The 13,314-nt window shown below is 40.0% G+C and overlaps 2 protein-coding genes across 2 annotated transcripts in view; both read left to right on the forward strand.

Annotated features, from left to right (window-relative positions):
- The first annotated feature begins 3,121 nt into the window (after window positions 1-3,121).
- Window positions 3,122-3,942, forward strand: hes2.1 (hes family bHLH transcription factor 2, tandem duplicate 1). The gene is made up of 3 exons (XM_035657559.1): window positions 3,122-3,211; window positions 3,323-3,506; window positions 3,617-3,942. The coding sequence occupies exons 1-3, from the start codon at window positions 3,122-3,124 to the stop codon at window positions 3,940-3,942; spliced, it is 600 nt and encodes a 199-aa protein (XP_035513452.1).
- Window positions 3,943-12,563: 8,621 nt separating this feature from the next.
- Window positions 12,564-13,314, forward strand: part of LOC118325043 (transcription factor HES-2-like) — a 1,979-nt gene continuing 1,228 nt past the window's right edge. The window contains exons 1-4 of the mRNA XM_035657607.1: window positions 12,564-12,653; window positions 12,754-12,849; window positions 12,965-13,052; window positions 13,157-13,312. Coding sequence (XP_035513500.1) covers window positions 12,564-12,653; window positions 12,754-12,849; window positions 12,965-13,052; window positions 13,157-13,312 — 430 coding nt within the window. The remainder of the gene's footprint in view (window positions 12,654-12,753; window positions 12,850-12,964; window positions 13,053-13,156; window positions 13,313-13,314) is intronic.

Consider the following 13,314-nt stretch of genomic DNA (forward strand, 5'->3'; position numbering starts at 1 on the left):
AAGCTCTTGCAATACAGTCTACCTTCTCACATTGTATTTTATTAGTTTCTTTAATTAGTAAATCAATGAACAGAGGAAGTGATGCAGACATATCAAATTTATTTCAGTAAACTCAGTAAATCAATTATCTCACTGCAGCATTTCATTAGATTTTTTCATATGTAAATCCTGGTTGAAAGATAAGAGGGGAATCTTCTCTGTGAAATAAGTTGTTTTAAATGTCCTTCATCCTTGTTATTTATAATAAAACAGAAGTGATAGTCAAACATTGCACAATTTAAACATTGTGGAAACAATTTTGAAATTATACATTTTCTAACTACTATTTTTACCATCGCCAGATAATTACTACAATGATGTTATTATATTATAAGATACAAAACCAGGGAAATATGTAATGTATTTTAAGTATTTAATCACAAACTGGGAACAAAATCCGACTCGACATGTTTGTCTCAATGCTTTACTCAAACACCAGCCAGCAGTCGTGTACAGATGCTTCAGTGTTAATAATGCTGGCGTATATTTTGGCTTGGGATGCCAGACATCCTTTCAGCTGCAGTCACGATTTGGAGGCTGGACAACCTAAAAGTCTGGAAAACCTCCACGTAACTGTGATGGAGACGATCACCTTCAGCAAGGCAGAGAGTCCGTGGACGCTTTTGGTTTCACGCATCAATGAAGCTGCGCAGCCTCCATCTGGCTGAACGCTTTGGCTCGTGTCAGTCTCATGCCGTTTATACGATCAAATTCTCCCTCTTCAGGGTTGTATTCTCAAACTCAGGGAGTAAGATTTAAGATGTTTTCTGGAAATTTACAAGATACTTTTTCATCTTTTGCTCCAGATTATAATTTTCCTCAAAACTGTTGGTGATTATATACTTTTAATAACATGTAATAAAACATTTAATGAAACATTCGTACAGTTTTTACTTTATCTGACTAAATAAAGACAGAAATAGTCAGACACTGAGTTCAGTATGGTTTAACTGGACTGAACTGGAAGTAAACAAAGAAGCTAATCATATCTCTTTCCCATAGAATTTATGGAAGATTTTTTGTGAGCACACTTTTCTGTACATCCTTTAACAAAGGATCACTGTGCTCTCAGCTTGCACAGATGGATACCCACGCTGTAACCAGGACAAAAAGGGTCCCAACCGACCCTCACTTGGACTTTTTTTTAGTGTTATCTCGAAGGACCCGTTTCCCAGACTGGACTTGATGGCAGTTATTTGGGGCCCCATGGGGCAGGACGCGTGCAAAACCACGCATCTATAATGCTTGAAAAAAAGCAGGCTTGTAACACTCAAGCTACAGCAGGACAGCTTGCAGCCGGGGGGCAGCGTTATCTTTTCCAAAATGATATGAGCTCGTTGAACTACATATGTTTCCAAATGTAAATAAATACACTTCAGTTGAATTGATACGTTTTGCTTTTGCTGGGAGTGCTTTAGTAAACAATTCCGTGCGTAAAGCTGGTATTTTGTGCGTAAAGCTGGTATTTTTATATTATGTGGTATATATATGTGTTCCTCAATTATATTCAGCCCGAAACAATTAAGTCTGTTATAGCACATTTTACTACAACATAATTTTAGATATAAACGAGAAATAAATATATTATTTGATGCATTTCCAGGGAATCTATCGTTTTAGGACATATATGGTTGTGCAATGTTGGTTTTACTTGGTTTAATTCGTATTACCATAGTGTTGCTATATAACGCTATATATCTATTGTGTCTGTGTGCTGTGACCCAAGCCTCCCTCCCTCCAAAAAAAACGTGGTTGAAGCACATTGATGGTGAGGGAGCACAAGAACTGGAGCAGGAGCTGGGATGCTGATGGGAGCAACAGCAGAGTGGTGCACCAGTGGGAGACAGAGGCTGAGGGGGGAGGGGGAGTAGAGATGGAAGATGAGAGGAAAGGGGGGCTTCCCATCTGTTGTGCAGTGATGGCGCGTGCCGAACGCGTGAATCCCACTGGCAGGTTTCTGCACTGTGTTTGGTTTAATGGTCAGCAGCAGATTGACTGAAACTGTTTGTAGATGCTGAAATAAAATAAGTTCATTTTAAGTTGAAAGTATCTACAATGTTATATTTAACATTGTGTTTATAAAAGTTTTAGGAGTCTTTAAAAGAGCTCCAGTCTTTTACTGAATCACAGGCCTATTCTTCACCGTGATGTCCTTGCACTGTGAGAGCAGACGTGTGTATTGCCTGGCTCTTATGGAATATATTCATACTATGTTCATGATCTGCAGACGCACCTCTCACGTTGTGTTGGAGGTTGTCACGTCACTGAGTCTCCTCCTCCACTGCTCCAGGTAAACACCGTGTTGTTGATATTGGAAACAAGCTGCCGAGGGTCCACAAGCAGATGTTAATCCATACATAGCGTGGCTTGGGTCTCTGGTTTATTAATTGTAGGAATAGATTAGTCCTGTCACCTCGGAATCACTCATCTTTCTGTGTTGCCTTTGTTGTGGCGGGTAGGCAAGTCGAGCCCATAAGCATAAATAAAAGGACTAAATTCATGTTCTTTGTTTATTTTGATCAAACTTTTTATTTGTTCATTCATAACTGTGCAACTTTCATATATCTGATCAAACTAAATGGGTACTTGGCTGCACATTTGTGGGTAATTTTTGATGCAAAATAAACAGGATAATAAACAGAAAGATAAATAATTTATTAACAAAAACAGGAGAAAAAGAGAAGCAATCCTTACTGTAAGAAAGTACAAAAGAGCAGCTATCTGATATAGCTTATACAATGTGAAACAACACCCTTATATGTCTTGCATGCGTAATTCGATCCTGGCAGAACGTTAAAGCTTTACATTTTAAACGCAATAAAGCGCAACATCATCAGGAAACTCCGCATACCAGCGGTAGACTCAGGGGCCTGATGGGACCAGATGGTCCAGACAGGGGCTCCGCTCATTTCCCAAAGGCATCGCCCCCCCGTGTCAAACTCCCAGCGCGATGGCTTGTGTTCCCTCCCCTCTGACGCGCCGGACCCACATAAATAGGAGGCTCTCCAGCTCTGCGGCACACTCGAGCTCATCCGCTCCAAGAGAAAGTATCTCTCAAAACGCACAACAAGCAGCAAACGAAATGAGTCCCAGCATCACCACCGAGGCCAACCAGCCTATCACTGCCAGGTCCACCGTGGCCCAGAGAAAACAAGCCAACGAACTGAGAAAGGTAAGAAAAAGACAGAAACTTCATGGTTGTTGATGGAAATGTTTTTGTGTGTGTCTGATTTGACTCTTTTAAAAGTGCAGCTGAATAACGGATTTTCCTCATTTCTTCTAGACTCTTAAACCCTTACTGGAGAAGAGAAGACGCGCTCGTATCAACGACAGTCTCAGTCATTTGAAAAGCCTAATTCTTCCTCTGGTTGGCAAAGACAACGCACGCTACTCCAAGCTGGAGAAAGCTGATATTCTGGAAATGACCGTCCGTTTCCTCCGAGACCTTCCTTCCACTCCTGTCAAAGGTGAGCATCAGCCCTAGAACTACAATATACATTGCATACAAACTTACTTATTTTAGATTGTAGGCTAATAGTCAAATTCAAGTCACTGATCAAATCTCTTCTTCCTCCAGACTCCGCAGACACTTACAGAGAAGGCTACAAAGCTTGTCTCCAGCGCGTCTCCGCTCTGCTTCCCAAAACGAGCCTGGATCAAGACGCGTGCCAGCGGGTGAACGACTTCGTCCAGCAGTCTGCATCCGCCACTGTCACCCCAACCTGCCTGAACTGCTGCGCTCAGAGCTCCAGGTCTCTCCCTCAGATCCAACAGAGACTCCTGAGCCTCAAATCCAGCTTCAGCTTCAAACTGGAGGGTCCGCCCCGCAGCAGCGCAGCGGCTCCCAGCCGGGCGCAGCCAGGCCCGCAGGCTGTCAGCGCTGCCATGTGGAGACCCTGGTAGACTAGTTGGACATTTCTCACATGCGTGTTATTTATTTTGTGATGTTATTTATGCCATTTGTATTCCAATAACCGCAGTGTTAGTGGTTAAGAATTGTTGGAGTTGCTGTATAATAATTGAATCCAGCATTTGGCTCATTTTGCGTTTAATGCCAGAGAGCACACGAGCACAGATCTCAAAGAAACTGAAGTCTATGAACGTTTTTAAATGCAATCCTCTTTGGGGTTTCAAAGATATGGGTTGTAGACAACACTTTTGTAAAACCCCAAGGGTTATTTAGTTTGAGGTTTGCACGATGGACTTAAAAGTATTTTGGTCTGTGCAAAAGAATAGTCTGTAAACACTGTGTGTTAAATAGGATTATTATTCATTGACTTTGTGTAAGAAAAAAAAACATGTTTTATGACACTTCAAATGTTTTCTCATTGACAAAAGTTTTCCAATAAATGTTCTCTTAACGAATATGGTTGTGTTGTTTGATCTTTGATTTTTATGGTGGTCTAAGGATCTCAAGTTTATCATTAAACCCAGACGGCTTAACGGGAGGAATCTCAGTGTTATGAAAGGGGGGAAAAAGGCGCGCAAACGCATAAAGCCACAGGTCAGCCTGAGCCTATTGATGCAGATGAGCAGCTGCTCCATTGTTGCTGATGTGAGGCGCCTCTCAAGTTGCCGCCAAAGTGGTGGGAAGAAGTTTTGCTGGTTGTGTGATGGGACTTACTCTGAGATGACTGCAGTTGAGAATTACAATGACAAAACACTTGTTTCTCAGGAAATTTGTCAAAAGCAGGGTTATAAGTTTATACACAAACTACAGACTACTTCACAGTATAATAACACATTCTTGCTTTGATTTTTACATTTTTTATTATATTATTATATTTTATGACTTTTATTTGATATCTTACTAAATGACTTTCCCATGTGTTTATCATTATTTATCCTAGCGTATATGTAGCATACAGTGTAGATGTTTCTTATTGTTTTTCCACAAACCCTTTTTAAAAAACAGAACCTTAATGTCATCCTCCCTCTAGACTTTACAGGATATGTCTCATATTCAAAAGCCTCTATCTGTGAATAGACAGATTAATCATGCATTTAATCAAGTAGTGGGTTTACTCTCTAACAACAAAATAATTGTCCATGAAGCATAAAATGTGCTGTGAACGGCAAACAGCTACAATCTCCAGCCATTGTGAACATTTCATTGAACATAGGCAGAATGACAATGATCCATTTTAATACTAGACTTTTGTATTATTTGTAAACTTACAACAGCATTTGACTTTGCAGGTATCTATAGTGCATGGGACATCTTACAAAGTGTTATTACTTTTGTTCATGTGTCAGAAGGTAAACTTGTTCTGAAGAATATTTACGGGTTTGATTTATTCGCTTTATTGACTTTAATATGAAAATCAACATGTAGAGACCTGAAACAAGTTTGAGACAGGTGCCATAATCTTTACTTTTATTCAACATGATATTATTCTTTTGTGGAAATGCAGCTAAGAATAGAGAGTCCTTTTAAAACCCCTTGTTGTTCTAGGATGGCTAAACCTGGATTTGAACCACATCTTTTTAAATGCTACAAACACAGTCAAATGATTCGTTCACAACCCACAACAAAAACACAGTTTTGGTCCTTTGAATTAAGTTTACACTTTTTTCCATCTTAAAACAATACTCAAATGTCCATATGTGCATTAAAGATGTGAAGAGCTACTTCAATGGAAGTAATGGAGCGCAAAAAAATTAAATAAGATTTTCAGCTGAATCTACTATGAGGCTTCAGCAGTCTGAGCCATCAATTGGGTATCTTGTAAAGTCTGTGGTTCAAGACATTGTTTCCTTCCTGAGCTGCAGTGGAGGGATAGTAACCCAAAGAGGGAAATTTGTACACATCATTTTTTTGAAACTACTGTTTTAACTAAGAAATGTATTTTTTACATGTTACAGTAAAGCTGCAACCAGAAGGGATCTCTCAACCAGTATGGCCAGAATCAATAATTACAGTGACCAGTAATGTACATATAACATATTACATGAAGATTTAAATGCATTTATTTTGAGTAACTTTGGACAATAGAATAAATGCTAATATTATATATCTTTATTCAACAAGGAAAGGGCCCCACTGAGATTGAAATCTGGTCCACCACATAGAGCATAAAACATTGAGGTTGCAAAACATATAACAGAGGCCTAATAATGATAAAATTACAGCAATAAATATATTATCACAAGTAATATAAAAACAGAAATGCAGTGGATATAAAACACTGATAAATACAATCGTAAAACAGATGACACAATATATTACCCCAAGCAAATCCTGTGTTAGAAGCTGGAGGTATGTGGTTTGAAAGAAGCCGGCGTTTAAGAAGCAGGGAGGGTCTAATGAAAGCGGCCATGTAACATAACACATTACAGTATGGACACTCAGGATGACAAAATTACAGATAGATTATAAACATATGAAGAATATGGATCCCGGAGGACGTTGAGCTACTTCAGGTGTCGCCAAACAGACCTGGGCTACACAATCTCTTTTCCACCTTGGAGACCAGGAAGAGGACAGACTACACAAACACACAAGAGGCAAACACTCAAGCGCATTACACAAACACACAGAGAGAAAGAGAGAGACAGATAAGGACAACATGCACACAAAGGAGGGAGAGACAAGAGGGAAGGACAAAGATCCAGATCCAAAACATATGGAATGAGGCACAGACAGCCAGGAGAGAGGTGAAACATTGAAACAGGTCCAGGCCGAATGGTCTAGCACAGAGTAAAAGAGAGGACAAGGAGGGGAAACTAAAAGAGTTTATTAGTGTTCATTAGTATCTGAGCCCAGAGAGAAATACATGGTATGAACCACATGATGACTTTATATTAATTTGCCACAGTTATGCTATGGAAATAATCCTCTACTCAATACAAGTTGTCCAAAATACGAAGAAATTAGAGAAAATGTCTTCCTCAAATTCAACCAAAAGAAGAAATCCCAGACTTTTTTACCCTCCCAAAGGAGCGCCTGATTTAGTATATGGGAGAAGACAACACGACATTAGAACTGGCAGGAGAATATGTCACTGCATGTCACACAGCAAGACTGATTTTAATGTAAGGTTGTTTTTGTTTGTTTTTGTTCTGTTCTGTTTTGTTTTGATTTTTTGTTTTGTATTGTTTTTCACTTCTCTTTTCTTTAATTTCATTATATTAATAGTATTTGTATCATTGTATACTACAGTGTTCATATTTGAGTTTGGCAACATTTTTGATTTAAAACACCATGCCAATAAAGTTGAAGAAAATTGAAAATTGAGAGAGAGAGAGAGAGAGAGAGAGACTGACCCGACAGACTGATAATGGTAACGGGTACAAAGTAATAAAAATTAAGCATCAAATTCACAGTCAAAAGATGAGTTCTAACTTTGAATTTAAAAGCCTTGGCAGAGTCAGACTGATGTCAGCAGGGAGATTATTTCAGAGGAAGGGGGAACAAATGTAAAAACACCTGCAGACTGCTGACTTCTTTTTAACTTTGTTGACCGACAGGAGCCTGATATTCCGAGAGCGGAGAGCACAGGATGGAATATAAGGTTTAAGGATATCAGACAGATATGAAGGGACGTCCCTGTTTACAATTTCACAAGTCATCAGAAGAACCTGAAAGTTTGATCTGACAGGAAAGGGAGCCAATGTAAGGAAGCTAAAACTGATGGTGCAGCATTTAAACAGAGGCATGAATTAGGGTCTCTGAATGAGCCATGGACAGAAAAAAATAAATTTGAGCTATGTTGCCTTGGTGAAAAAAGAAAGAGGTGATAGTTTCTTTAATGTGCTGATCAAAAGAAAAGGTAAGACCAAGATTCTTGGCTGTCAAAACTTTGAGAAATCACACAGTTGTCAAGAGTTACTGTAAATCATCTATGTAAATCATGCCCAATGACCAGCATTTCAGTGCTATCAGAATGTAAGAACAGGAAATTGTGAGATATCAAGGATTTTACAGCAGACAAGCGTGTCTCTGATTTAATAATTTGTGAATGATCATCTAGGCTCAGCATCATCAGCGTAACAGTGTAATTAAGTCCATGACTGCACATAATTTGGTCAACAGGTGAAATATAAAGAGAGAAAAGCAGAGAGCCAAGAACAGAACCCTGGGTACTCCGTATTTCACATCATAACATTTTGATGTAGTATTATTATACGAAACTGTGTTTTTTCAGAAGACTTTAACCATGTAAGAGCCAGGGATGCCAAATAGATTTTCCAGTCGGTCTTGGAGTCTACAATGATCAGTCGTATCAAAAGCTGAACTGAATTTAAAGAAATTAATTGAATCACTGAGGTAAAATCTGAATGCTAGTAAACAGATCATTCATTACTTTAGTAAGTGCAGTTTCAGTGGAGGGAGGTTCAGAAGGGTCAAATAAGTGAGCTGAAAGTGGCTCCTTAAATAGAGGTTCAACCAGCAGTCATAAAGCGAGTCCAAGTGGGGACAATTCAAGTCGTATATTCAACATCGTAGGTCTCAGAAATTGCCAGAAATCTTTGAAAAGTTTAGTTGATTTAGAAGCTAACACCAGTTTGGTTAATATTTCATAACATAAACTCTTTGGGATTCAATATTGTAGTGCTGATTTTACAGAAGTAGCTGGAGATGAGATCATCTATTTTTCTGCAGAAAAAAAGCCATAAAGGTTGAGCAGCTAACAGATGGATGTTTTTTTGTATTTATTGCTACTGATTAAGTAGGCTACTTTGGAGGCAGACAGAACAGGCTTGTAATGTAATACACACTTGTATCATGAGAGGAAAACGTCCAGTTTTAATTGAAATGTCATTTTGCTTTCCAATGCCCTGCTGTAAGTATGTAGGCCTGAAAACCATGGTTCAGACCTCTTTGAAGTGCAAATGAAAGCAGGAGACTAGAAGGTGCTGTGTTTAAGTCACTGGTACAGTTATCAACAGGGCTTGTCACTGCAGTGTAAGGAGACAGAAGTCAATCGACTAGTTTTGCTCTAAATGTAATAAAATGTAACAGAGAGACTGTCAGGACAGAGACCTCTATGCTGTGTGACAAGATCAAGTCAAGGGTGTTGCCACTGTAGCAAGTAGATTTATGTACAAACTGTGCAGAAAGGTTTTACTTAGAGGGTCAAATGCCTTTTTCAGGCTGAAATTGAAATCACCAATAATAAAGTTATAGTGTAACAAGGTCTGAGACGAAATTTCCAAATTGAGAATAGGAGCCAGGTGGTGTGTAGGGTAGCACAGGGTGTTCTGCTCTGATCAGTGGTAACAGATTATAACAGGTGGATACCACCAAGTCCATCTGGAGAGCCACTTAAATTACAGCATACTGGAAAAAATGAATGGATAGAAAGCATATGTTGCTCTGCTGATCAAGTCAAACAATGGAAATAACCCATGTCTCCATTTGTCAGTTTATTCCAATTAAAACCTTATTTGTTGTAAGACTGGATGAGTGACGCCCAGTTTGATGTTCTGTACTCAGCTCTAAGTTAAACCACAATTTGCTGATGTCCAACCCTACTGACACAGTAAAGGGTTGAGGGCTTTGTTCAGTGGGTCTTATTGTATAGTTTTTTGCAGTGTGTATCACAGTCTCACAAAAACACTGAAAAAAGTTAATTTTGTGTTTTCTTGAGCAGAACAAACTTGTAATAGCAGAGAGGCACACAATCCTCATCATAACCAGTGCAAATTATACTCACCTGACAACAAGTAGTAGTAGTAGTAGTCCCACTGACGTTTTGTTTCGCTATAATTGGGATATATTGTTGTATTTTGTTGTTTGTACTACTTGTAAGAGCCGTGCAAGCGGACTTGTTGTCCTCAAGTCGTGCTCAAGACTGCTTTCATTAGCCTACATACTGGGGATAATAAATTGTGGCCATTACGCATTATGTCAACACATTTTTACACAATTTAGACCTGTTGAGCTGCAGATCAAATGTTGTTTATAGTAGTTTCAGTGGAATATGGTGTTCTCTATTGTCTGAGCATCGGGAAAAACACCGAGGGTGCCCGATTTCTCTCAACTCGCATCACACTGCGCCAAAAGTCAGGTGGAGTCCCGTTCAGTGTTTCTCCCCCATCCCACAGCCCGCCTCATGTGACTCTTAATTCCCATGAAGTGTTGGAACATTTTCAGACAAAGGCTCCCTGTTATCCGTCCAGCACAGATGGGTTACCGACGCCGAATTTGCTCCAAAAGACAAAAGAGGACTCTAACCGTAGGAGCGAAACGGAGAAGTGTACCTCCACCCCCAACCCCCATCATCCTCAGCACCCCTCCATCCATCCCCCAGCGGGGCGGGGACGGGCGCGTGCAGCAAGTGTGCCTCTCAGTTTCAGGACAGCGCTGGGCTTTGTTACAGGATGGTGACCTCCACATTTCGACTCTTTCGATTTTATTTATTCTAATCTCAAGTTGTGGAAATACTTGGAGATGTACCTTAGTTGAATCGCACCCAAATCCATCTGAATTGTAATAAACATTCATATCCTTTGCGCCACAAACAGTGAAAAATCAAACTGCATGAGTAGTGCATTCTGCTTTCATATATTTTACAGTTTGTAGTTCTTTATAGCGTATATGCTTCTATTTTGGGATAGTTTCACCATGTCAGGATAAAACTACACCTGTGTACTGATTCTGAGTGTGTGAGCTATTTGATATATATATATATATATATAGGCCTATATGTTAATATATATTAATGTAATACTTGTTCAAAGAGAACCTTGTGGACGGAGTCAGGCAACCTGCTACTCCAGACAAACATCCTTTATCTCCATCAACAGATTGAGCTTTGTGTTTCGTCATCACCATATAATATTGATAAACAAGCATCTCATGATAGCTTGGACGCTAAAATATCCAGGAGTCAAGCTGAAGGAGACAATCGCAGCTCGGAGTTTCCAAACAGGGGGGCGAGAAAGGTTTGTTTCAGTTGGCCACTAACAACATGGACCCATAGGATGCATGCAGATGGGAGACCCAAGCCAAAACTGCGTGGAGATCATGTGTCGTGCGTGTAAAGTTTATGGAAAAAGAGCTTGAGTTCTCTGTGTGTGTGTGTGTGTGTGTGTGTGTGTGTGTGTGTGTGTTAGCGCGCGCACGGATGAGAGATGGCTGGATTCGTGGTGGGACAGGGAATACTGGCTCTGGCTCTTCAGGATGCTGGTGGGTGCAGGGGGAGGAGTGTATGGGGGTGGGGTTGAAAGCTCGGTAACAGACAACCATCTGGTCCCCGTGGCGCGTGCTGCGCGCGTGGTTCCCCTGAGTGCAATGGTATTTGATGGGCTGTCATGTCTTTCCAGTTTTTATTCAAAATCTGAAAATCTTAAACTTGTAATTCAAAGTTAGATGGATTCCTAACAGGGCGCAAAGTCTGGTTACACGGAGTCAAAGCGCACAAGTTGCCTAAATAATCTAAATATGAGACATATTAAGTTCAAACCCAGGCTCATTTTATATTTTGCGGTGGCTATTGTGCTTGACGTACATGTTCCCTCGCTAGCCACCCACCCTCTGTTTTTCAGCCCCCACCGCCCTGCGTGAGGCGTTTGCAGCAGCAGAATACACCCTACAGGTAGACACTCCCCTGGGCAGAAACAGCATAAAAACGTCATATGCAAAACTATTGTTGTCAAAATCTAAGAGCAGATGTTACTTGAAAGTAGCGTCGCTTGGGTATGAGATTGGAGTAAGAGTCTGTATCTCTGTGGACACTTTTCCATACACACAAGCCTGACCCCTATGCCAGTAATGTATGTATTGCACCCTGTTGTTCTACGTGTTGATATTCATTAAAAATGTTATATGTGAGCTAAAGAATAAGTAATAAAACGTATAAAATACACTAATATATTACACACAATACAATTCAGTAAACGTTCAGCGTCGAAGAGAAACGGGAAATCCAGCTGGCAAACAAATAATGCAAACTGAGAAAGTGTTGTTGCATAGGACATATGTATCTTTTTAATGTATTTTGCTGTGCTATATAGTTAGACTACAACATTAATGAAAGCTATATGCCCTATATTTTGTACTGCGCTTTTTCTATAGCACTGCGTAATTGCTCACCAGTAAATATATGTAAATATGTTTGTATCTGTGTATTTTACAAATAACGTTTTACACCTAGTAATGAAATTACTAACCTAATTTTATACTATTTAATATTTTAAAAATGTAAGATTTAGCAGAATTTGTACTGGCTGAATGATCATTTGCTGCGTCCAAGCTTCTTTACGCACAGCTTCCAGCTTCTAGACGCAGGTTTTGTTTGATTTGGTCTATAGATCATAACGCAGACACGCACTGCAGTTGTTACGCATGGATTAGAGTAGAAGACAGATGGTTATCTTACTAAATTTGGTGGGTTTGTGTTGTTTTCATCGAATACGTGGCCTGTCCAAATCGTTTCATGTTGGCTTGGGGGCGTACCCGTGACGCACAGAAACCGACGCCACGGACCTGGATATATACTGCAGCCTTTGGCAGTGAGAGACACATCTTTGTCGACTTCTGTTTCGGACACATCTCTAGCACAAAGACGACCCTGAAAATGTCTCCAAACATGACTTGTGAAGCTCTCCAGACTTTTTCTCCAAGGCCAACTGTGGCCAAAAGAAAAGAGGCTCTTGAGCTCAGAAAGGTAAGCGGAGCCACTGGATTTTGTTTTATTATCTTCAATATTTTCTCTAATGTTTTACTCTTGAAATGAATGAATGCTTAATATTATATGTTCTTTTCAGACTATGAAACCTTTGATGGAAAAAAGAAGGCGGGCCCGTATCAACGACAGCCTGGACCATTTGAAAAACCTCATCCTTCCCCTCACAGGCAGAGATGTAAGTTATTATATACATTTAAATATATGCTGAGAAAATAATTTTCATATTTACTAAAGTCAAGGCAATGTCTGTGATCACATGTTTAACATTTGCTTTTAATTATTTTCTCCAGAAGACTCGCTACTCCAAGCTTGAGAAAGCAGACATCCTGGAAATGACTGTGAGGTTCCTCAGCGACATCCCCCCTGTTAACACCAAAAGTGAGTTATGGTTCTGTTCGTTACGTTTATTGGTAGATAAATATACGCACAGTGGACTCTTCTTATTTTTTAACAACGAAACTAACATTTGATTGCCTTTTCAGATTCCACAGACAGTTACAAGGAAGGCTACAAAGCTTGCCTCCAGCGCGTCTCCGCTCTGCTTCCCAAAACGAGCTTGGATCAAGACGCGTGCCAGCGGGTGAACGACTTCGTCCAGCAGTCTGCATCCGCCACCGTCACCCCAACCTGCCTGAACTGC

Source organism: Morone saxatilis, unplaced genomic scaffold, assembly GCF_004916995.1.
Source record: "Morone saxatilis isolate NCDOM2014 unplaced genomic scaffold, NCSU_SB_2.0 Contig15, whole genome shotgun sequence".
Lineage (NCBI taxonomy): Eukaryota > Metazoa > Chordata > Actinopteri > Moronidae > Morone > Morone saxatilis.

Coding starts and splice junctions, on each gene's coding strand:
- hes2.1 (XM_035657559.1), top strand. CDS start 3,122: ATGAGTCCCAGCATCACCACCGAGGCCAACCAGCCTATCACTGCCAGG. Junction 3,212..3,322: donor AAGCCAACGAACTGAGAAAG/GTAAGAAAAAGA, acceptor CATTTCTTCTAG/ACTCTTAAACCCTTACTGGA. Junction 3,507..3,616: donor TCCTTCCACTCCTGTCAAAG/GTGAGCATCAGC, acceptor TTCTTCCTCCAG/ACTCCGCAGACACTTACAGA.